Source organism: Aulostomus chinensis, chromosome 17 (genome assembly GCF_037954235.1).
Source record: "Aulostomus chinensis isolate RoL2024-O1b breed Wild chromosome 17, RoL_Achi_v1.0, whole genome shotgun sequence".
NCBI lineage: Eukaryota > Metazoa > Chordata > Actinopteri > Syngnathiformes > Aulostomidae > Aulostomus > Aulostomus chinensis.
The window spans coordinates 10,345,940-10,367,862 of NC_141336.1; the positions used below are offsets into that span (position 1 = coordinate 10,345,940).

Consider the following 21,923-nt stretch of genomic DNA (forward strand, 5'->3'; position numbering starts at 1 on the left):
AAGCAATTCTTACCAAATTGGACATGGATCAGGTCAACCTGAGCGTTTCAAAATGTAAAAAGACTTATAATTTCCATTTGTCACCAGGTGGAGCTAAAAATAATTTATTGGGTTCTTCACTGACAAGATCCCCCTACCCCAAGTTGTGTGAACATTTGTCATTTCATTCATCAAGATTAATGCTACTCCAGACAGACAGAGGAACAAAGCTGTAACTATACTGTAACCTCCTTCATCCATCCATCTATTTTCTTCCGCTTATTCCTGTTAAGGGTTGCAGGGGGGCTGGAGCCTATCCCAGCGGCTACGGGCGAGAGTTCACCCTAGACAGGTCGCCAGTCCATCGCAGGGCCAACACGTATAGACAGACAACCATTCACACACACATTCATACCTACGGTCAATTTAGAGTATCCAATTACAGTCAGGCTCCTTCATACCTGACAGAGCTCATAGTCCCCTATTACCCAGCTAGAACCCTTCGCACCCAGGATGCAGAGTTACTTGTGGTTCCTAGAGTTTCTAAAAGTAGAATGGGAGCCAGAGCCTTCAGCTATCAGGCTCCCCTCCTGTTGAACCATATACAGGTTTCAGTCCAGGATGCAGAAACCCTCTCGACCTTTAAGAGCAGACTAAAGACCTTCCTTTTTGATCAGGCTTATAGTTAGGGCTGCTTAGGCTGGCCCTTAGATATACTGCTATAGGCTGAGACTGCTGGGGGATCTCCCATGGTGCACTGGGCTTCTCTCTCCTCCTCTCTTCCCTCTCTGTCCTCCTATATGTGTCATACATAAATCAAACTCATACGTATTACTAACTTTTCTTCTTCTCTGGAGCCTTCGGGCTCTCCTCATCCCAGATCCTGGGTGCTGCTGGAGGAGGCTGCAGACCTGAAGAGGCTCAAGCTGCCACTCGTAGCTCCACCTGCTCACGTCCCCGTCCGTCCATCAGTCTCTTCTCTTTCTCTCTCTCTTTATCTCTGTCCCACTCTTTCCTTCTGCATATCTGTCTTTGTCTCTGCCCCACTCTCCTGCTCTCTTTTCTCCCCAACCGGTCAAAGCAGAAGGCCGTCCCCATTGAGCCTGTGTCTGCTCAACGTTCCTGCCTGTTAAAAGGAAGGTTTTCATCTCCACTGTTGCCTGATGTGCTTGCTGATGGAGAATTGTTGGGTGTAAATTCATTGTAGGAGTGTGGTACTGGACCTGCTCTACCTGTAAAGTGTCATGAGATAACTTTTGTTGTGATTTGGCACTAGACAAATAAAAGTGACTTGACTTGACTTGACAATCAGCCTAGTCTCCATTTGCATGTCTTTGGACGGTGGGAAGTAGCCAGAGTACCCGGAGAGAACCCATGCAGGCACAGGGAGAACATGCAGACTCTACTCAGAATGATCCTGTGCCCGAGCCGGGACTCGGAACCTCCTTCACGCGCAGAAAATGACCCAAACCAGCCTTCACCATCACACTTGTACAGACCTTAAAGTTTCCTACCTTGTGAGAGTAAGGTGCTTCGCCAAGGTTGATTCCATCTTTTGCAAGTTTATCCCTTATTAGGACCTTAAGCTTCAGTTTGGGATAAGTCACAAAGTCATTACAATCTGTGAATCTCGGATTATGGTTCCCAGGACAGGAGGCCTGGTGTATCCCTGTGACCCGAGGGTGTGACCATACTGTCCTGAAGCCTTCCTCTCTGTTTGAGAGTAAGGTGTGGTGACAAACAGCCTCCAGCGGTTCTAAGGTGAAATAGTAACCAGGTGCTTTCTTTTGATCCTCCTCTCTCAGCTGCTGCACCGCTGTCAGCAGCCTGAGTCTGTGGTACTGGATGCGAACACCTATAGCATCAAGGTCTGGCTCTCCAATCTGCTTACAAACTTCCAAGTCGTCATATCCATTGTCAATGAAAGACTCCACATACTGATCCAGATGAAGCTTGGACAGCCAGTCCAGCACCAGGTTCAGCCCTTGGCTCATCTTCAGACAAGACATAAGGCAGTTCAGCTTAGGTGCATGCCACCATCCTCACCTTTTTTTTTATTCCAAGAGGCTGCTGGGAGCTGTGGACCTCTCAGCTCCTTCTCAGCATACAAGTTCAATTTTCGAAAGCAAACGCATTTTTTAGATGAGAGAAGAGCCACAGAGAACACAAAAGATCCATATTTGTAGACAGCCAATATAACAGCGGCAGAAACCCTTTCATCTGGCGGGCCAGAGCATCTGCCCTGCTGAGGTTCTTCGAGTAAAAATACTCGTAATCTTGAACTATGGCGTCTCTTATGAAACGTGAGCAAAATTACTCAACATGACCACTGGTCTTCAAGTCCAAACAGACGAATTTCAATTCGTTAGCTGAACGACGCAAGCACATTTTGAATTCAACTAACTAGCGCAAGTTCACTACTTTCGTAAAGGTAACTTAAGCCGGCGACGTGTTACAGCATTTTATCCACATAATTTATCCTCCGCCAGATAAGAGGGACTACGATGACGTGAATAGTCAGTGTCTTCTGGGACTGCATCCTTCCTCTTTGTTACATTCATCGGTTACGGAGCAAGCACGCTCAGGTCCATAAAACATTTATCCCTGAGCAAACATTAAAAGCTTGTCGACGGTGGGTAGATAACGCAAAGAAATTGACCTCTGAAAAGGAAATCCTTCACACTTCTTCAACGAAAATTAGTTCTATCTTACTTTGTGCCTGTCTGTCTCCGGATTTAACTTTGCTGCGGTCCCTCCGCTCCTCTACCTCGGTGACTGTGTGGAGGATGCTCTGGATGTGCTGTGGTTTTTACCCTGCGGGACGACGGGAGTTCTGGAACATTGGCGCCACCTGCAGGGACTTCAAGGAGGTGAAGGACAAGTGCAAAAAAAAAAAAAAAAAAAATTGGGTTTTTAGTGGATGGACTCTTTAACATTTAAAATGAATTTGGAAATATCAATTAAAATATTCTAGCTATAATCTTGGTATGTAAATATCCTTTCATTTTAAGATATAGAGTATATTTTTAAATTCTTGTCAAAAAATACAGATGCAATGTAAAAATTTCTAGAAATTTTCTCATGATAAAGACCTAACTTGCTGAGAATGTCTGATTATAGATTGCCATTTGGTGTGAAATGTGTGTTTGGATATACAAGGCTGAATTTTATATTTGTACTGAAATGGAACATTGAAAAGGGTTATGTGGCATCAAAGCCTGATATAATAAAATAATTGGAGCCTGTCACTTTCTCTGTTGTATAGATCAAGGGAAATATTTTTGGATGAGCCCTACAAAACTTAACATAAATATTAAGAAACTGTTCCTTAGTTGCACTAAACAGTTCTATATACTGTATGTATTAAGGGCAATCTAGCTAGCAAGGCTAGAAGGATACAAAACACCATTTTCATATGGAACTATAAAAATAACAGTAGCTGCATTACTCGAATAGTGCTGTTTTTGCAGTGAAAATACAATGCACACATTTAATTGATGATAGATGATTGACATCGATCTCTGACAAAAAATTGTCAGAAAACACAAGACAAACGGATTGATTAGCTTTACATTTATTTTCCATTGCACAATAATATCTATATACTGTATCTACAGTCTAAACTGTTTGTGGCAGCAGATTAAGTCAGACATCCATGTGAAATTTATTTTAATAAAACTGTACAAAAATTGCCTACTATGAGAAAATACTGCAACTCCACAGATATTCATCCCAAAAGACAGATGCAAATATGACAACTGAGAAACCCTTGAGCTCTCCTGGACAGTGCGGTAAGCCTAGTTTGTATTTCAAAGCATTTCTGCAGCGCACCGAAAGCAAGAGTTTTTATGAAGCGAGCTGTGACATAAACAGATGTATCAACAAAATAGACATAATCTCTCACACTTACACAATTGGCATAATCAAATGACGATGGAACATGTGTCTGACGCGGGTTGTTCAACATGGTGGTAAATACAAATGCCAGAACAGACAATCTCTAAGAGGGATAATACATGGTTGTTTCAAGTTTGTAAACACTTAATTTCATGCATCCTTCAATGTGCAATAAGAGACCATATATGTTGCAAACTGAAGCACTTTGAAGTTGAGGCCACACTTTGTAGAATGACTCAGTGATCAACCACGAGGAGTTGAACCCCTGCAATAGCAAAGCTTGAATCTGAAATGAGCATTTTTTTTTTTAACCAGAAAATGTTTATTGTCATGTTTGGATGATGGATGATTACGCACAACCATTGTTTAGACATTAATGTGAGATATTCTATCCAAAATTACATTAAAGGTATTAATATTTTATTATATTATTGAAATTAAAAGTATATATTTGTTTTCAAATATATAAATATATCATTAACATGACATTGAAAACAAATCTGAGAGTGAAGCGACCAGCATAATTGGCAAAGGACATAGTGAAGCATAGGTTCTGACATGTTTTGGTCCTTTCAAAAACAAGAAAATGGGACAATAAACATTAAAAATCATATTAACAAAATTGTTCTAAGTACAAAAAATAGTGCAAAACCCATATAACTGCTCTTTCAACTGGGTTTATCTCAGCAATATACAGGAGAATTGATTAAAATCAGACAGCTAAAACTGAGGGGTTTTATTCAAAAATGTTGCAAATCCATCTTGAATAAAATGTTTTTGTTATAATTGCTCAACCAAATATCTCCAAAGTATACATGAGTGAATCCTGTAAAATCTAAGAAATCCAATCAAAACTCCAAACACTGTCTCTTAAGCTTTTCCTAATGCCTGCAATATTTTTCCATGAGGTGATATTAACATGATTTTCTCAATTTGGAATCAAATGCTTCAAATTCTGAACACATGTACAGCAGTTTGGGAAAGAAATGAGGCTGGTATTGCAAGAGGAAGAAGCTAAACCCAGTGCACTCCCTCCTACACACAGTAAAGTTCTAGAGTAACCAGACCAACTCCTGTCTTTTGGGAAAAATCAAGACAACTTTGTGAAATTAAGCTCTTTGGTGTCGGAAAAGAACATGGCTGCAAGTGTACAATGTCACGTTGCCTGAACCTGCACTGTCAGATTTGTGTCCAGCTGTCCCGTTATTTACAACATTTGGCAGCAGTCAAGACTGACAAAGACTTGTCTCTCTCTTCAACATAAAAAAACAACAGATAATGCTCCTACACTGACACAAATAGCAGCATAACCTTGCACCTCATGAAAAAGAAATAGAACAATAGAATTCTAGTTAATCACACTGAAAAACACTGTCAAGCAAAAACAAAAACCTCAAAAGACCTATTGTAATACACTGTATCTATGTAGTATTATAAATATTGGCGCCCATACACATATCCCTGAATATATGTATGTTCACAAACACACAGATATACACATAGGTAGAGGTTAGCATATATGTGTCATGAGGCAAAGGCAAAGAGAAACAGTTCTTAAGTGAATGGTTCAGAGAGAGATGACCGGTAGCACAGGTGCATGGTCATTTCTACTGGCAGCTACGAGTACAAAGACAGCATTACCATTTCCATTGTGCTGAGAGACATGCTTTTTTCCCCCTACACCTTGAAAAACAAAAATGTCAAGGACAGAATGCCAAAAAGGATTCCAAATATTCATGGATAGTTAGAATTTTTATCACAAAAACCTCAGAATTGTAACCAAAATATACATTTATCAAATCCTAATCATATCAAGGGCAACTTTTGCCCTTAAGCACACTACATCCTTCAAATATGTGACTTAACTAAAGCCCAATGAAAGAATATAATACCCTCAGGGCGTTCCCAGTGTACCAACTCTTCATTTGTGATCCATGTAAACGCATCATCTAAGGGTAAACATTTGCAGCACGTTTTGTGCACAGGAAAAATAAATAAACGTAATGTGCAGCAAACTTCATTTACTTCATATCTATTACACAACGCCAATAAATTAGCTAATTCAAAATCAAACAGAAGTGACTGAGACAACACAATATTTGTTTGTCTTACCTATGAGTGGAAAATCTTGGAAAAGGAATGGTTGGCAATGAACTAGTGTACTACCAGCCCTTATTTGGTGGGAGGCAATAGCTTGATCACTTCCCTGTCCATATTCCTACTGTTGTAAGTGCTTGAACGGCCCTTTCTGGACACAAAACCACATAAACAGACTGGCAAAACAGGATGGGACTCCAAAATAATACAGATCAGATAAACAAATAAGCACAAGTCCCTCACTGAATCTATCATTCTTATAGAAAAGTACATTTTCATCCACTTGATTAGATTTGAAGGACTGGGATGGGGGAATCATCAGACTTCTCTCCTCATTTAAGTCCGCAATATTTGGCAGACATCATAAAACAGCAGAGAAAGGAAAAGAGAACATTTGCTATCAGGCCACAAAGTACATGTTTTGTAGAATCCTCTTTCCTCTTTCAGAACCAAACAGCAGGGTGTACGGATAGATAGATATATATTCATGAGATAGATAAGAGTGCATGACTGATTTATATGTAAGGTCCCCTCTCCCGTTCTGTAGACTGAACATGATGATGAAATGGAAAGAGAGATTCTGGGATTCTCTTCTTCCATTTCTTTCCATTCTCATTACATGGGGACGGCCACTGTCTACTCCGCAGTAGTCCTCCGGTGACTGAGGTAATGCAGAGTGTGTGTGATATTGTGCTGAGAACAAAAGCATGAGTCTGTTGGAACAGAACTCCCTGGAGAGAAATAGAGAAGACGAAGGATATGCAGCTCCTCAGAGACACTGGTGTGCGTGATTACAGAGTCTGATGCTCCACACACTGCCATCAGAGCTGGTACCACTTCTTGTCTTTGTATTTCAGCATCATCTGAAGGCAAAAAAAGAGAAAAACAGAGTCAGACATAAGGACTTAACCTGAAATTATTGTTGCAAGTGCAAACAGGTAACATACATCATGAGCATGTTTAGAGAAGGATTCTGCGCTGGCCATCATGGCAGCTGTTCTCTCCTCCAGCTCGCCCAATTTCTGTCCTCTCTCATCCAAAGCTATCCGAGCACGGGCCAGGTCGCCCACAACACCAGACGCTGCACCCTTCATGCCCTCCATGCTACCTGGGCCAGGGATGTGCTGAGCCAGGCTACGGGAAGCCTTACCCGCAGCTGTTTCACCAACTACCAAAGACAAACAGAAATCCTTGTCAAAAAAAAAAACAAAACTTCTAAAAAGGAGCTTTGGGGGCACTATTACTAAGTTCAGTACTTACAGAGGTCCTCCCGATCCAAAGACTGAGCTCCTCCACCAAAAAGGCCTTTGAAGAAACCTCTGTTAGGAGCCTCTGGTGTCTCCACCGGGGTGAATAACTCACTGAGCATCTCCTGGAGAAATCCAAAACATAAGCACACATACCAATATTTTCTCCTTACATATTAATTACCAAGACTTGGATTGTTCTGCAGTAATACTGCCATTTACCCTGTTTGTATTATTTTAGAAGCCAATACCACACATAGAGCTGTGTTCATTATAATAGCATCCATCCATCCATCCATCCATCCAATCCATTTTCTTCCACTTATCCTGTTAAGGGTCTCAGGGGCCTGGATCCTATCCCAGCAGCTTTCAGGCAAGAGGCGGGGTTCACCCCGAACAGGTCACCAGTCCATCACAGGGCCAACATACATAGACAGATGACCATTCACACTCACAGCCACACCTACAGTCAATTTAGAGTATCAATCAGCCTAGTCCCCTCTTGATGTCTTTGGACTGTGGGAGGAAGCTGGAGTACCAGAGAGAACCCACACAGGAACAGGGAGAACATGCAGACTCCACACAGAAAGATCCCGTGCCAGAGCCGGAACTCGAACCCAGAACCTTCTTACTGTGAGCAACAGTGCTAACCACTGCACCACTGTGCCGCCCCCCTCAATTTTTTCAAGTTTTCAAAGAGAAATGCTTGTACAACATAAGCTGGCCTCAACCTTAAATAAGGGCAACCTGATTCTCACCTATTTTTTACAGAATGAATGACCTCACTAATTGAACTCTGCACTACTATTATTTTGAACACACCACTTTCAAATAATTATTTAATTACACAGATATAGGAGCATGCATATCATAAATGTTGGGTCTGTTGGTTTTCTATGAATCTACTACACCTACTGGTAAATTGTTTGCCATGTAGTAATATCATTTCTACTAAAAACAATCATTGATCTGATCAGACATGGACTGCTATTGTTTTTAACAGTGTAACAGTGTATTTTCTGTGTTTAATTACCAGACGTTTAAGACGTTTTTCATAAATAAGGCTTTCCCGCACGTTAATTATTATAACAGTAAATCTGTGTATTGAACAAATAATCAAAATTGAACTTGATATCAAAATATATCCTACTGCAATTTTCCAACGACAGGAAAACTTAATATCAAAATCTAAATGTGTCAACATATCATTTTAAATCTAAATAGCGTGGTGCTGCAAAGATATCCTGCAAATTATATTCTACAGACTTCAGATACAGATCTTGTATTAATGATCCACACAAAAGTCACACCATGATCGTTTGAATGGTGTTTTCAAAGAAAATGAGAGTGATGTGAAAACTATCATTCTCTCTCACATCTCAATTGCAGTATCAGTCAAATTAATGGTCACTAGAAAGCTTAAACACTATGCAGGGCAATATGCCTTTTTAGATGAGTTTTTTTAACCTCTGTAATATATTTGTATCATATATGGATCACAGATTTGTACTTGATTATTCATAATGCTGATGTGATGGTAAATGAACTAAAAATGGGAAGTCTGTAGATTTCTTACAGGCATCAATATGTGTAAGATAATAAACACACAGACGAATCCAAAGAACATTATCTGCACTGACATACTCGACCAAACTCTATTTCCTTCAAACCTACTTGGAAAGTCGTTTCTCCTCAAGGGGGCTGACATGGCCCACTTGGCATCATGGAATCTGAAGATCTGTTATAAATTAAAATGTTTCACAGTCTAACCCCGTTCTTTGACGACAATCATCTGACCTGCAGGTTGTCGCAGGTCTCCTGGCTGTACGTGATCCTCTGGATCTCCGTGGGGGAGGTGAGGTACAGGGCTTGACCCAGGTTAGAGAAGCAGAATGTCCGGGCTATCCGCATGTCTGTGAGTGGCAGGTAGTTCAAATCCAGCAGAGGCCGTAGACTGGGCAGACTGTCGAAAAGACATACAATTTGTTAGTTTGTTATGAAATGTGTTTTACTTCTCTAATCAGAAATGATATTTAGAAAGAGGGTACCTCAGAGTCATGATGTGACCATTAGCACAGAAGCAGGCGATGCAGTTCGCCCCAGCCATCTGCACCACATCAGCCCTCAGCACAAAGGAGGTTTCTGTGATGTTGTGTTTGTAGATTCGGGTTTGGGAGGGCATGGCCAACACCTTGGCCTGTTTTTCAGAACACAGCACAGCAAACTGGGAATCCTGGCCATCTTGTGACGAGGGGGGGGAGGCTGGCCTGCGCCTCCGGCTCTTTTCTTTCTCTTCATCTGAGGCATTTGGGTCATACCATGACTCGTAGGAGGGGGGCAGCAGAGTTCCAGTAGCATCCAGTAGAGCCATTGTCAAAATGCCTCCTTTGAGTCTGGCTATTGTGCCTGGGAAAAAATTGTTTTAAAAGATAGAGTTTCTACCTCATCTTTGGTTTCACTTAGATGTTTGATCATTGTTTTACCAACATAATCACAAAAAGTTCAAAGATAAGGCCATGTGAAGGCTTATAAACTTAAAGAGAAGCAGACTGCTTCAAAAACTGATAGCACCTTCAGGTTACTTCTTCCTGATAAAACTATTCAGTGATAATATTCACTCTTGTCCCAGAGTCATGAAATGTCAGTGCTAAGAATAACAGCATTTAAAGAGAATATAAATAAAGAGGGCAAATGTGAATCCATGTGACCAAGGGGGCCTCAGGAAATGTTGGACTAAGTGTTTGATATCCATTTAAAATGTCAGTGAATAACATACCACCGCCTGTGGGGTATTGATGTGCTTTCTGATAAATATACAGTAAGTAACTCAATATTAACTTGACAGGAGATGGAATTTTGTGAGTGAGCTCATATTTTGGCCGATGCACAACCTTGGAAATGAAACTCCTTACACACACACATTCCAAGTCAACACAAATTCCCTCTCTGCCACACTGATGTCTTTACTGCTCAGAGCCAAATGCCACAGAGACAATTCAGTTATGTAGACCACAAAACATAATTTTGGAATGAAAAAATGTTTGAAATTGACAATCTATATGAGCATGATGAATATCTTCACATGTTGAATGCTTTCTGACAAAGCAGGCCTTGGGAGTCATAGCTGTGCTAGGGCCAGATTTCCAAGGTAGCACAACAAAGCAGCACAAATTTGCACAACGTCGCAATCCCGAAACAGTAATGCTGATGGGAATGACCATTTCTGCAGGTGACCTACTAACAAGGAACTAATTTAGAAACACAGGCACAACCAGCTTATGATAATGATTAACACAATGAATGAATATAGAACAGAGGTTTACGCATGGGCTTGGGTATAATGTGGCAATGCGGAATAAAGAGTGGCAGTGGGAAGAGACATTTTCTGCCAAATTTGGATGCATATGCTGTAATAACATTGGATAACACTCCAAACAAATTAATTCTTGTGGAGAAAATCATTACTTCATTCTGAGCACATTCTGTTCTCTGTGGTGCTTCCCAGCTGCAACTATGACAGCCATGTCAGTCAAAAATTACAGACATGCTTTTTTTTTTTTTTTTTTGCATTAAATAGCATTACAATTGACAGCAAAATGACCCTTTTAAACCTTAGTATAACCTATTGCTTCATCTATTAAACACTTAAAACTGGCCATTCAAACTGTCTCTCTTCTGACTGTTGGTCAATAATTGTCATAAGGGTCATGAGTTCATTTCAGCGTCTTACCACCAGAGGAGATTCCAACAGGTTGCTGCATTCTCTGGTCCCCACCTGGTGACATGCTGATGGCCACCATCATCACAGAGCCCTGAGTGGTCCCCACCAACACACATGAGCTGACCAGGTTGTCTGTCTTCCTGGGGAAACTCTCACAGAAGTAAAAGGAGGATATGGCCTCTCGAGACTCTCGGTCTATGCTGGTTACACTTGAACTACGTGAGCGACTGAATGAGTTGTCCTTGGCATCTGGGCAAGAAAGTGAGCACAAACAGAACAAGGAAATGACTTGTGGGAAATGAAAGACAAAAAGTGTATAGAGGGGGTCTCCATACAAGAAAGAGAGTTAAAGAGGTTAATTACACAAACTCCAGCAGGTCCATACTATGTTTCAGATCTCATCTCATACATTAGGATGCATACAGGGAAACAAGTCCACCATTGCATTCATGTTTTTACTGAAGTGACCCAAGACTGAAAAGATAAAGACCAAACAACACACCCTTCATTAGTGCACACCAAAGAGCTTTTAGACACTGAGATGCATTTGATTTTTGTATTCAAGGTTGCAATTTTGTCTTTCAACAGTTCCCAAAATACATGTCTGCAATCAAATTTAACAACAACATGCTCAATCTTAAAAAAATGTTACTTCCAAAGAAGGAGCAAGAATTATTCATGGCTCATTACTGAGCTGCCTGCAGCTGAGAACCAAGTTTTTGCAAAAGGTAATGAGGGATACCAACGGAAAAACAAAAGCCTTGTGACACACAGGGGAAGGCTAAAAACACCAACCACCAGGTGTGTTCTTCACAAGGAAGAAGTGTAAACAAGAAAAGCAAGACTCTAAACAATGAACGCCATAAAGCCAGTGGAACTCCTTCAAAAATGAAGGAAACAGGTGACGGTGAGAGGATTAGTGTCAAATGTCAACCAATTCAGAGTAAAAGTCCCAACTGTGGCAGAGGTTAGTACCAATTATCTCACTTCAGCTCAAGTCAGACCATGGCTGGTCCACTCACTGGAGTTGGGGCATGACTTAGTCTTACAGATGCCCCCCATCTGGGTCATCCTGGCTGCTGCCTTGACTTCACTCAAATAACATAAGCGCTTCACGCATGTGGCAGAGTGGCATCGTTGGACCTTCTGCTCTGCTCACAGTGCAAACAGAGATGGTGTTTGACCTCAAATACTGTACAGCATCCCAAATACAAGTCGCACAGACACATCAATAAGACACTAATCAACAAGAAATATTTGAACACAGTAATGTACAACTATGCACTCGAAATGAAGCAGAGGATGTGAATGACAAAAGAAACACCTGTAAGAGAATGCAACTATTAGAAAATAAAAGTTAGTTCAGGCTTACCAACGTCTGGCCTTTGCTCACTAGACGAGCTAATTTTCCGAGACATCTTAGCTGAAACAGAAACAAATACCCCTCTTTGATGAGGAAAGAAAAAAAATGCTAAAAGTGGAAAAGCTTAAAAAAAATGTTTTCAAATAATTCCTAAATTTTCAGGCATTTAATTGTTTTACTGTAAAAAAGAAATCACTACAAAATCATCAACATACATCAATTATGAGTCACACTTAAGAGTGGTGATACATACTGTACACAACTATTGAGGACATTAATAAATATATTTTTACATACAAAAGTCATCCTGGCCTTCACAAGACCTTTATTGCTTTATTAATTTATTAATAGAAATGTTTTATTTGAATTTATTTTGGTTAGCTTTTCCTGCACTGTTTCTGGGTCGAGGAGTTTAGTCAAACTTCACCACAGTACCCCAAAAGTTGCCTACTGCAGTCTATTACCACTCTTAAAAAAAACCCTAGGAATACAAATGGTGCTGAACATCAGAGACAACCAAAGGCCCTGTAGTGTCAAACAAAGCAAGGAGCAATCATAAAATGAGGTAATTAGAATTCAGAGAACACAGATTATGCAAAGAGAGTGGGGGGAGGAAAAATATTCAGTGAGTAGCCGAACAGTTTGCACTTGCACTGAGGCCCTGGAATCAGAAACAAGTGTCCGCAATCAACGGGAAATATTCATATATGAGAGTGTAAGACATTAGTACAGTTAAGACCGAGGCATGAAGTAGATTTTCTGTGAAAAAGATTCTAAACTTGAACAGGTTCACCAGTACTTCTAGTCTACTGTTGTGCAGCAACAGCCAACAGCATTTTGTCAAATATTCTGCAGGAAAAATCTTAGGCCTAAATTTAAAAAGATTTCTTCTCATGCATGTGATACCAAGTTCATGATTAATTTCATAAAACAACTATGAGTTCCCCAAAACCAAATGATTAGTCAAAGCATTTCTGTCATTTCCACAAGATGCACTGATAGATAAAAGCTGAAGGCACAGTGTGGTTAGAACATCATTCAGAGGGAAATAGTGAGTAGTCAGAGGAAATAGGTTTGGTTGATACAGTACCAAAGTCATTGGCAACCGTCTTGGAAAAGCGTCTGCTTTTGAACTTCACTGGAAATAGGGTTTGAGAAGACAAATCAGATAACTGCAGCCATTTTTAAAAAAAGCTTACATTCCAGGGGACATGCAGCTTTTTAACAATACAGTACCCTTTTCTATGAACTTCTGTTTTCGTTCATCATCAGAATTGCAGGGTGAGGTAGATCCTATGTGACAAAATGCAGCATTTGAAGGAAACATTTCAAAATCCATAAAAGGATTTGTTACTGTTACGGAGTGGAAAGACTTTATAAAGGCTTACCTGAAGTGGGTGATTTGCAGCGGTCCTCTGAGGTGTTGGGCCCATCGTTGGAATCACAGAGTGCTGTGGGGAGTCACAAAGATAGCAATTAAAAGGTATAATTTATACTACTCTTATGAGTCTCACTTAAACTATGCCAATACAGTGCATAGGAGAAGCCAATCAAGGGTTCTGAACAAAGATGGGGATTGCTACTTATTAGGTGTAGTAATTAAGCCAAAATCAAGTCACAAATCTCGTATAAATCTGTTTGGACTTTTTTTTGTAGCAAGGTTTTAAGGTACACTGCCTGATGGTCTTAGAGCTTTCACAAGAGCCCTTCCGGCTCACTGAGGGTATTTGGAAACTATACTGTGGCCTGTGTTGATTAAAAGTCAACAGCAAGCTGAGAGTGGACTTGGTGGTGCAATATCAACATCTGTGAGTATACCTTTACAACATAAAAGCAGGAGAAAATGATAGTGCAGAAGAAAACAGAAATGCAGACACAATATAACTTACTTAAGTGGGGTGAGCGTAGTTTTTTCACAGACTCAGTATACAAGTTAGAAAGTCTGGACATGCAAGACGTCACAGGTGGAATGTCTTAACCAGATCACAGGGAGAAACCAACAGTAAAAACAGTGAGACAGAAAATCACCAGAAATCATATGTGAGTAAGGAGAGACACTCTCAGAGGCGTGCTGCTTCACTTTGAGAAATCACAACACTAAGTCTAACATCATTTTTGTGAAGTCATAGTAAAGAACCCAAACAAAAGTATTGAATCTAGCAGCATGCCGCTGAGAATGAAAAGAATGAATACAAACTGTGAATGAGAGGAGGTGAGAGCAAAGAGAAAACACAATAACAACATGAGTGAAACCAGGCTGAAACTCTGTTTCATTATTTAAGCAACAATTCTGTTAACAGCAGGGCAGCAATGATAAAGCATCCTCTCAGTGCCAAAACAAAGAGCACACAGGCTTCACGGCTCTGTACTCTCAAATTGAACAAATGGAGAATCTGTCAGTGATGCCCCCTGTTGAGGGAGGGGAAATATTGCAGGTGCGGCACTCGTGGCGCAAAATTGAGGCAACTGCCAAGTGTCAGATACACCTCCCTAAGCCACTTCTAAAAGCTTCCCTTCTCTGGTAAATGCATCAACAGTTACATATGTATACAGCATCAAAGTAGGATCTATTTCAGGTACAATAACATTAGTTACACATAAGAGGACAGACAATGACAAACAGAAGATAGAGACACATACAATGCAAGAACAACATCTTAGAACAAGGGACATTTCTGTGTCTGAAATGTGTTTTTGCAAAATTTATTGTGATATGAGCTGAATATCCCCTGAAATTGAGCAAAAACTGCATAATAAAATCTAGTGAAATTGGATTTGGACCTATCCGTTTTAGGATGAAAATGTGCAGGAATTACACTGTGGCTGATCCACTGTTGATGCGATCAGTTTACAGAAATAAGTATTCTGACTAAGAAAATGGGTTCCTGGTAATGAAATAAGAAATTAAGTCGGGAGGGCAAGGAAGAATGAACAAAGATATATGGCCCTTCACCTTATGTTCAACACAAAGCAAATACAGACAATGACAGTTGGATTTCAGTTATCATTTCAACAGCAACGGGTAGAGTGAAATGTCTCCGTAGTTGCAGGTGTACAGGGGAGAGAATAACTCCTTCAAGTGGGTACAGTTATTCATACAGGCTAATGTTAGCCTTCATGCAGGTGTCAGAGTCAATCCATAGTGTAGTTAAGTACCAAGAACAAATATCCTGAATGGAGTTCAGCCTTCTGCTGAATAGGTACATAACTGAACATGTCATTGTAAGTCTCTCCCCTTGAATTTACTCTGTAACAACATGATGCGAGAGTTCCAGATGGCAGAAAAATGCTGCACTCTGGTAACTTATCCAAGTCCACACGAAACTTTCAAATCCATATCCAGTATCTAGTATCTTTTAAATGGATTAACGCTCATGTTCTTGCTATGTGACAGTTAAAATAATACACAAGAATACTTTTCATAGACATATCAAACGTAATAATGATCTAAATTTGAATTTAAAAAGGCCCCACAGTGGGATTCCAGCTCATTGCTAGGGAACTTAAAGCCACCCTGATATACTGTATCTCACCTCCAGAAGGCTGTCGTGTTTTGCGTGGGGAGCGAGGCTGCCCCTGGTAGGGGTCAGATGGGCTATACAGCTCTGATGTGCCCATGTTGAGAAGCAGGGTTTTTTGGAGGTAGTCCACCACAGCCAGACCATTACTGTTTCCAAACACCACACTGCAACACGGTTAGGAGGAAGACAATTAAGATTTAGACATAAATAGTGTGTTCAGTTGTTTATTCTTAGCCTTATTACAAGTGAGTTTTATTTATTGTTACACCTTATAAAATCTTGGTCACACTTTCTTTGTGACACCATGCTATTGAATTCTCTTTAAACCAAAACTGCTGCTCAAATACAAAGCTACTGGACAAGTATGCCTACAACATTCAATAGCTGGCATGAAGTGATTGGTTCTCATTAGACTCACACCAAATATCAAGTGATTTGCCTGTAGAGACTTACAGGCCATAAGAGGAGTTGACAGCCAAGCTGGTGATCTGCTGAGGTGGTTCCCCACTCACCCACACCAGCTGGATCACCAGCTCCACCTGGTAGCCCGGAGATTGCTTCAGCGGGGAGCTCCGCACCCTGCATCAAAAACACAACGAGATGAGACAGCAAGCACTCAAGTGAGTCCCCTAAAATGAAAGATCACTGCAGCCCTGACTAGATCATAATATTTTAATGTGATAGCTCCCAATTTCCCTATTGTCAGTGTTAGAACCTCTTCATCAGTCATTTTCATGAAGGATTATTTCCCCAATGCACACTAATGCAGACATACTGAGAAGGATTACATAGAAAAGGGAAAGAAGCGAAGAGATGAGTACATAATTTGCTTAAATCATCTATTTAAGGTCTATTCAGTGCATCACAATAACATTTATTATTATCAGGAAAACAAAACACAGTTGTCCATACTGCAGGCATGGTATATTGTCCCGGGCTCCATCCGAGGAGTTGCTGCCTGTGGAGGACTGAGTGGGGGGCTCACTCTCCTGAGGGGTGGAGGAAGCTCCTGGGGTTGACAGGGTAGGGGTCTGCTCTCCTCCCAGGTCAGGGGAGTCCACGTCACTAAACTCACATTGCATCCGCACCTCTAAAAGCTAAACACATTTGATAATGCATCATGAAAAGGCATCTTTTAGAAGTAAGACTGAAATCATGCCAGAAACCCTCCCCTCTGTCCTTATTTGTAAGATTCAGTGCATTGGATATGTCTGTATCTTTGTAATTACGCTGACAAAAGGTGGGTGGGTGACAAAAGTTTAGCATTTAAGACTAAAAATTAAAAATATGTAACAACTTTTCAGAAGAATCGGATCCAAACTGCTCCTAACACCATTTCCTGGATGATTCTATTCTCACCTGCACAACTTCAGTGGTGATTTCTTGTTTGCTGAATCTATAGATGATAATGTGGGCAGACACCCCGGCAATGCAGAGCATCCTGCTCTCCGGGCACCAGGACAGGGTCTGGATGGCGAACGGATCTTCTTCTACGATATCTGTATTTTGTTTCTCATCTTTGCCCCGAGCCCTCTCAAAAACCTTGGCAGTCTTCAGCTTGTACAGCACTTGAAGCATGACTTTGAGAAGAATGGAAAGGAATAATAAAAGGGCAAGCAAATCAGCGCAGGATGTGATCAAAAATATAATCTTAAGTGTTTCACATCAGGTGTGCCTCCAAGATGAATCATTGAAATTGGACTATAAACAACATAAACAGTATAATGTAGATGACATTTATCTTTGCTGATGATACTGTTTAGTAGACACCTGCTAAATGGCATTCACAAATGTCACGGTGATATTTGATCCAGTATTTTAGCCAAAATGTCACAAAAACTCAGTAAATGTGCCTTTCTCATGTTCAAGGAAATAAAATAGCAATAAGTGTCAAATAAGAAAAGAATGACTACACATAAATAACAATTAAATTTAAACATATATTTTCCAAGTATATAAAAAAAAAACTCATATATGGCTGCTAAAATATCATTTGAATGTATCTAACTTAAACATGCAAAGGTCCAGGAGACCAAAATATGCTCTTAAGTCTCAACTGAGTCAAACTGTATGGTGCACAAAACCTGCGGTACCTACTCATAATTCTTCGTAAAATTATACACATTATACAAAATAAAAATTACTACTCACATGCAGAAGCATCCCAAAATTTGATTGACCCATCAGCATGTCTATTTTGGGGGAAAACCACAGACAGGGAATAAAATGAATTCCTTCACAGTGGATATATATCAAAGCTGTGCAAAAACCTTTATGGATCATTAATTACTAACCCAGTGATTATGATCTCTGGGTAACTTTGTGTGCCTTGGCCCCAGTTTCCCCCACTAATGGGCCATTCCTGTAAAGAGGAGACAATCAATTCATTTTTTAATTTACTGATATGAATCAGATATTTTGCATCTTGTTGCCACTATTTTCACTACAGAAGTATCCTCCCTAAATAACCCCACATACCACAGAGTAGCACCCTACCTTCTTGCTGTAACCTTGTCTCTTTTGCCGGCTGCCAACAGAATAAAGTGCAGGAATAAGATCAGCAGGGCAGTCAGCAAAGTACTCACAGCAGGTCACAGGTGACTCATGGACAGTCAGAGGGTATGGATTCTCAAATATTGGGTACCTGTAGGGGCAAAATGAAACAACAATTACCATCTCATGTTGTATGCTTTCACCAACCCATGTAGATGGTAAAGACATAGTATACTGTAAGTGGTGCACTTTAAAGGAATTAATAACAGGTTGCCTTTTTAGTGGCCTGGATCTTGTCATCATGGCATCAAGGCGTTACTGAGATTGCATTAAACATTGTTTACAAGAATGAGATGAACAAATGGATGATTCAACAACTTAATGCCTCCAGCCAGGGCTGTTACTAGGGCATGAAAAAAGGTTTGAGAATGAATTAAAACTGACTAGGTTCTTATGTTTATGTAGAATGCGTGTTTAAGAGAAGGAGTAGTTTGGAAAGGACAAAAATTTAAAGTGAGAGCATTTAGATGCATCACCAGGGCCAAATTTAGCCGACCAGAAGTAATAAAACTAAGAATAAAAATAACAGATCTGAAGATATAAAAAACAATACTAGAAATCACTGTTTATGTTGTCCTCTACATATTTAAGAGCTCCTTAAATATTACAGGAGCTCTTTCATTATTTCAAATTCATTCTTTATTTTTTCATTATTTGATCAGTTTGACAAACGTATTTGCTTTTGGCACATGGCCAGTATTTAGTTTGCATTTGGGTCCTTCAAGGAAAAAAGCTTGGGCACTTTAGGAGTTTAGAAATGACACTCATGAAGGAAAATGAAAACAAAATGATAGAAAATAAGGATCTGAAGGCTGTTTTTTCATTGGGGAAGTGGATGGGAATGTTCAATAGCCATTTTTTGTAGAATTTTGGGTTGTTTTTTTTTGTATTTTGTAGTACATTTTTGCAGTAGCCTTCAATGATTATGACAGTTAGGTTGCTTAAATTTACTGTATTTACTTGGTGATCTTTTTTCTTGCAGTTACACATATGGAAGTAAAACACATTTCTCCAACTATAGTTGAGATATCATGGGGAAAGGGAAACTAAATTAATGGCTTAAAGTACAGTAACAAAGAAACATGAATACTGAAGCAAATAGTAAAGTGTACACTTTACTCCAAATCTTTCCATTAGAAATAAAAAAAATACATCTATTATTGTGGTTGGGTGAGCCGGTCAAATCCAGACATAAGTGACTGTGACAGTTGTTGTGTATTCTCCATAAACATTCATTATTACACTTCCAGAAATGCCTTGGAGCCATTTTTCTCGTGTTCATTTATTAAAGCAAATCTACTGGAATAGCAAATGTCTCCTTGACTGAATCAAATGATCAATATAGAGTATAGTTGGCATTTCTCTTGCTGACTTGTGCAATGTGTCCGCATGTTATACTAACACATACAGCATTCAAAGAAGCACAAAAAAATTACTTGAACAATAGAACATTTTGCAAGCCACATATTCACCCAATCTGTCCCAGGTCTATTACAACTAAATCCCTCTCGAGAAGGACCACCACAGCATACGGCTCTTGAAAGTCTGGAAAAAAAATAAAACAAAACAGCAAAAATGATCCCTTTTAATTGGGCTACTACACAACAGTAATCTATTTAAAATCTGTTAAAAAATGATTGCTGACACTCACCATTTGGATAAGGGGTTTCACACAGCGTAAGGAAATCTACAATGGGGTAGTCCATCTCCAGGACTGCAGTGCTCTTCCCATGCATCACAGTCAGACAGGCTCTCCTTCCCACAGTGTCATAAGACAGTCCTCCAGACAGAACCATGAATGGATCCCTGAGTTAAGGACACAAACACAAACCCATTTTAACTGCTCCTTCGATAAATTGAGTTTTTTATTAAGGTGAAAAGCTACAAGGTACAATCAAATGTAAATGAGAGAAGAGGGACTGATGTGCTTTGGCCCACATTAAGGACACCAAGAGCAGGATGGGCCAAATTTTTAATTATGATGTCAAAGTCAGACTAATCCCTATCCTTTATATATCACTGCAGTGGACTATGCAATTTTCCACTGACATACTGCCAAAATAGCCAAATATTTTTGCAGCAACCAGATGCAAAATCAGCTTATCATCAATATTGTACATCCAGTCTTCAACACAAAAGCAGTGCTCTTGTTTGTTTTGTTAGTTGTTAACAAGCTAGGCACAAAAAAAATACTTCTGTTCATTTTTGCTACACAACCATGAACAGCTTATTCAAAAATGCTGCAAGTTTCTAAAGCATCATTATTGATGCCCATACTGGGAAATTAGATTACACACTTTCTCACCTGAAATGCTTTAAAAAGATTTCATAGATTATATATGTACAGTCCTAAACCACAACAAACTGTACATTCACATGCAATGTGACTGAAACATGACCTACAAATCTTATGTTGTTTTTGACGTGAAGAAATTACATTTGGGATGAGCATACTACAGTAGAAACAAAGCAAGCTTGTGAGACATCTCTTTAAATTTCTCTTTTCCATCCAGAACGATACTGTCAACAGGACAAACCTGTTAGGAAAACACTGTTGTTACAGAATAACAGGAAAGGCTGCTTGCAGTACAGGATATGGATTCAAACCAGAGTCGGTAAGACACAGGATGGGTGGGTACTTGCTTGTCCACTATCACACTTACCCAGCCCTTGTTGTTTTGTACTCCACCTTTAGGATAGGCTTGCATGGTTCTGGCTTTTTTCCATCCTTAGGCTGCTTTCCTATAAAGATAATGGTAAAAATGCAATTTTTCTGAGTGTGAAAGGGCGCCTGTCACTATATGATTCTGTATTCAAGCCACCATCTGTTATGTACCTCACACCTGTGCAAAACATTTTAGCCATGCACCAGTGGGGGGGCCCGCATGCGTGTGTGCATAAATATAAACAAATATTTACACATACATATGTATGTGTATGTACATACATACATACATACATATACATATACATATATACATATACATATATATACACATATATATATATATACACACACACACACATATATATATATATATATATATATATATATATATATATATATATATATATATATATATATATATATATATATATATATATATATATATATGTATACACACATATATACATTCACACACACACGCACACACACACACACACATATATATATACCTACCATGTGGTGTGATTATTTGTGCAGGCTTGGCTGGAGCTCGTACATTCCATGTGGTCAGAGTACCATCAGAGTGGCTGCAAACAAACTGTTTACCCTCATGGTGCCAGGCGACGGAGTGGATCGCCTGGAGAACACACAGAAGCACATTGAACGTGAGTGACACATGAGGTGCATTTACTTTTACAGCAGATTTGCTGGTACTCTAAAAAAAATGATTGAAGATGTGGCGGCAGCCATTGAAACCCAAATTTAGAAATTATCTCCTCACCAGAATAATGCAGATCCGAATTCACAAGCAAGCATGTGTCATCCACCTGCCACCCAACCAAAAGAATTATTTTCTCTGATTTAGATAATGCATCCA

At 39.7% G+C, this 21,923-nt stretch overlaps 2 protein-coding genes across 11 annotated transcripts in view; both read right to left on the reverse strand.

The window, feature by feature from the left end:
* sash1b (SAM and SH3 domain containing 1b) overlaps nucleotides 1-2,685 on the reverse strand; it is a 54,503-nt gene extending 51,818 nt beyond the window's left edge. Inside the window, exon 1 of the mRNA XM_086181975.1 lies at nucleotides 1,494-2,685. Coding sequence (XP_086038101.1) covers nucleotides 1,494-1,988 — 495 coding nt within the window. The 5' untranslated portion in view covers nucleotides 1,989-2,685. The remainder of the gene's footprint in view (nucleotides 1-1,493) is intronic.
* Nucleotides 2,686-3,545: 860 nt separating this feature from the next.
* stxbp5b (syntaxin binding protein 5b (tomosyn)) overlaps nucleotides 3,546-21,923 on the reverse strand; it is a 36,863-nt gene continuing 18,485 nt past the window's right edge. The window contains exons 8-30 of one of the 10 annotated variants that reach the window (XM_086181829.1): nucleotides 21,560-21,683; nucleotides 21,042-21,120; nucleotides 20,030-20,184; nucleotides 19,851-19,923; nucleotides 18,322-18,469; nucleotides 18,120-18,187; nucleotides 17,977-18,017; nucleotides 17,185-17,405; nucleotides 16,738-16,922; nucleotides 16,279-16,404; nucleotides 15,838-15,989; nucleotides 14,194-14,277; nucleotides 13,693-13,755; nucleotides 13,541-13,597; nucleotides 13,395-13,442; nucleotides 12,314-12,364; nucleotides 11,964-12,092; nucleotides 10,951-11,190; nucleotides 9,269-9,626; nucleotides 9,018-9,183; nucleotides 7,234-7,345; nucleotides 6,921-7,141; nucleotides 3,546-6,836 (exon numbers count right to left, since the gene is read on the reverse strand). In XM_086181829.1, coding sequence (XP_086037955.1) covers nucleotides 6,795-6,836; nucleotides 6,921-7,141; nucleotides 7,234-7,345; nucleotides 9,018-9,183; nucleotides 9,269-9,626; nucleotides 10,951-11,190; nucleotides 11,964-12,092; nucleotides 12,314-12,364; nucleotides 13,395-13,442; nucleotides 13,541-13,597; nucleotides 13,693-13,755; nucleotides 14,194-14,277; nucleotides 15,838-15,989; nucleotides 16,279-16,404; nucleotides 16,738-16,922; nucleotides 17,185-17,405; nucleotides 17,977-18,017; nucleotides 18,120-18,187; nucleotides 18,322-18,469; nucleotides 19,851-19,923; nucleotides 20,030-20,184; nucleotides 21,042-21,120; nucleotides 21,560-21,683 — 2,943 coding nt within the window. In that variant the 3' untranslated portion in view covers nucleotides 3,546-6,794. The remainder of the gene's footprint in view (nucleotides 6,837-6,920; nucleotides 7,142-7,233; nucleotides 7,346-9,017; nucleotides 9,184-9,268; nucleotides 9,627-10,950; nucleotides 11,191-11,963; nucleotides 12,093-12,313; nucleotides 12,365-13,394; nucleotides 13,443-13,540; nucleotides 13,598-13,692; nucleotides 13,756-14,193; nucleotides 14,278-15,837; nucleotides 15,990-16,278; nucleotides 16,405-16,737; nucleotides 16,923-17,184; nucleotides 17,406-17,976; nucleotides 18,018-18,119; nucleotides 18,188-18,321; nucleotides 18,470-19,850; nucleotides 19,924-20,029; nucleotides 20,185-21,041; nucleotides 21,121-21,559; nucleotides 21,684-21,923) is intronic. The other 9 variants (XM_086181830.1, XM_086181831.1, XM_086181834.1 and 6 more) reach the window with 9 other exon arrangements.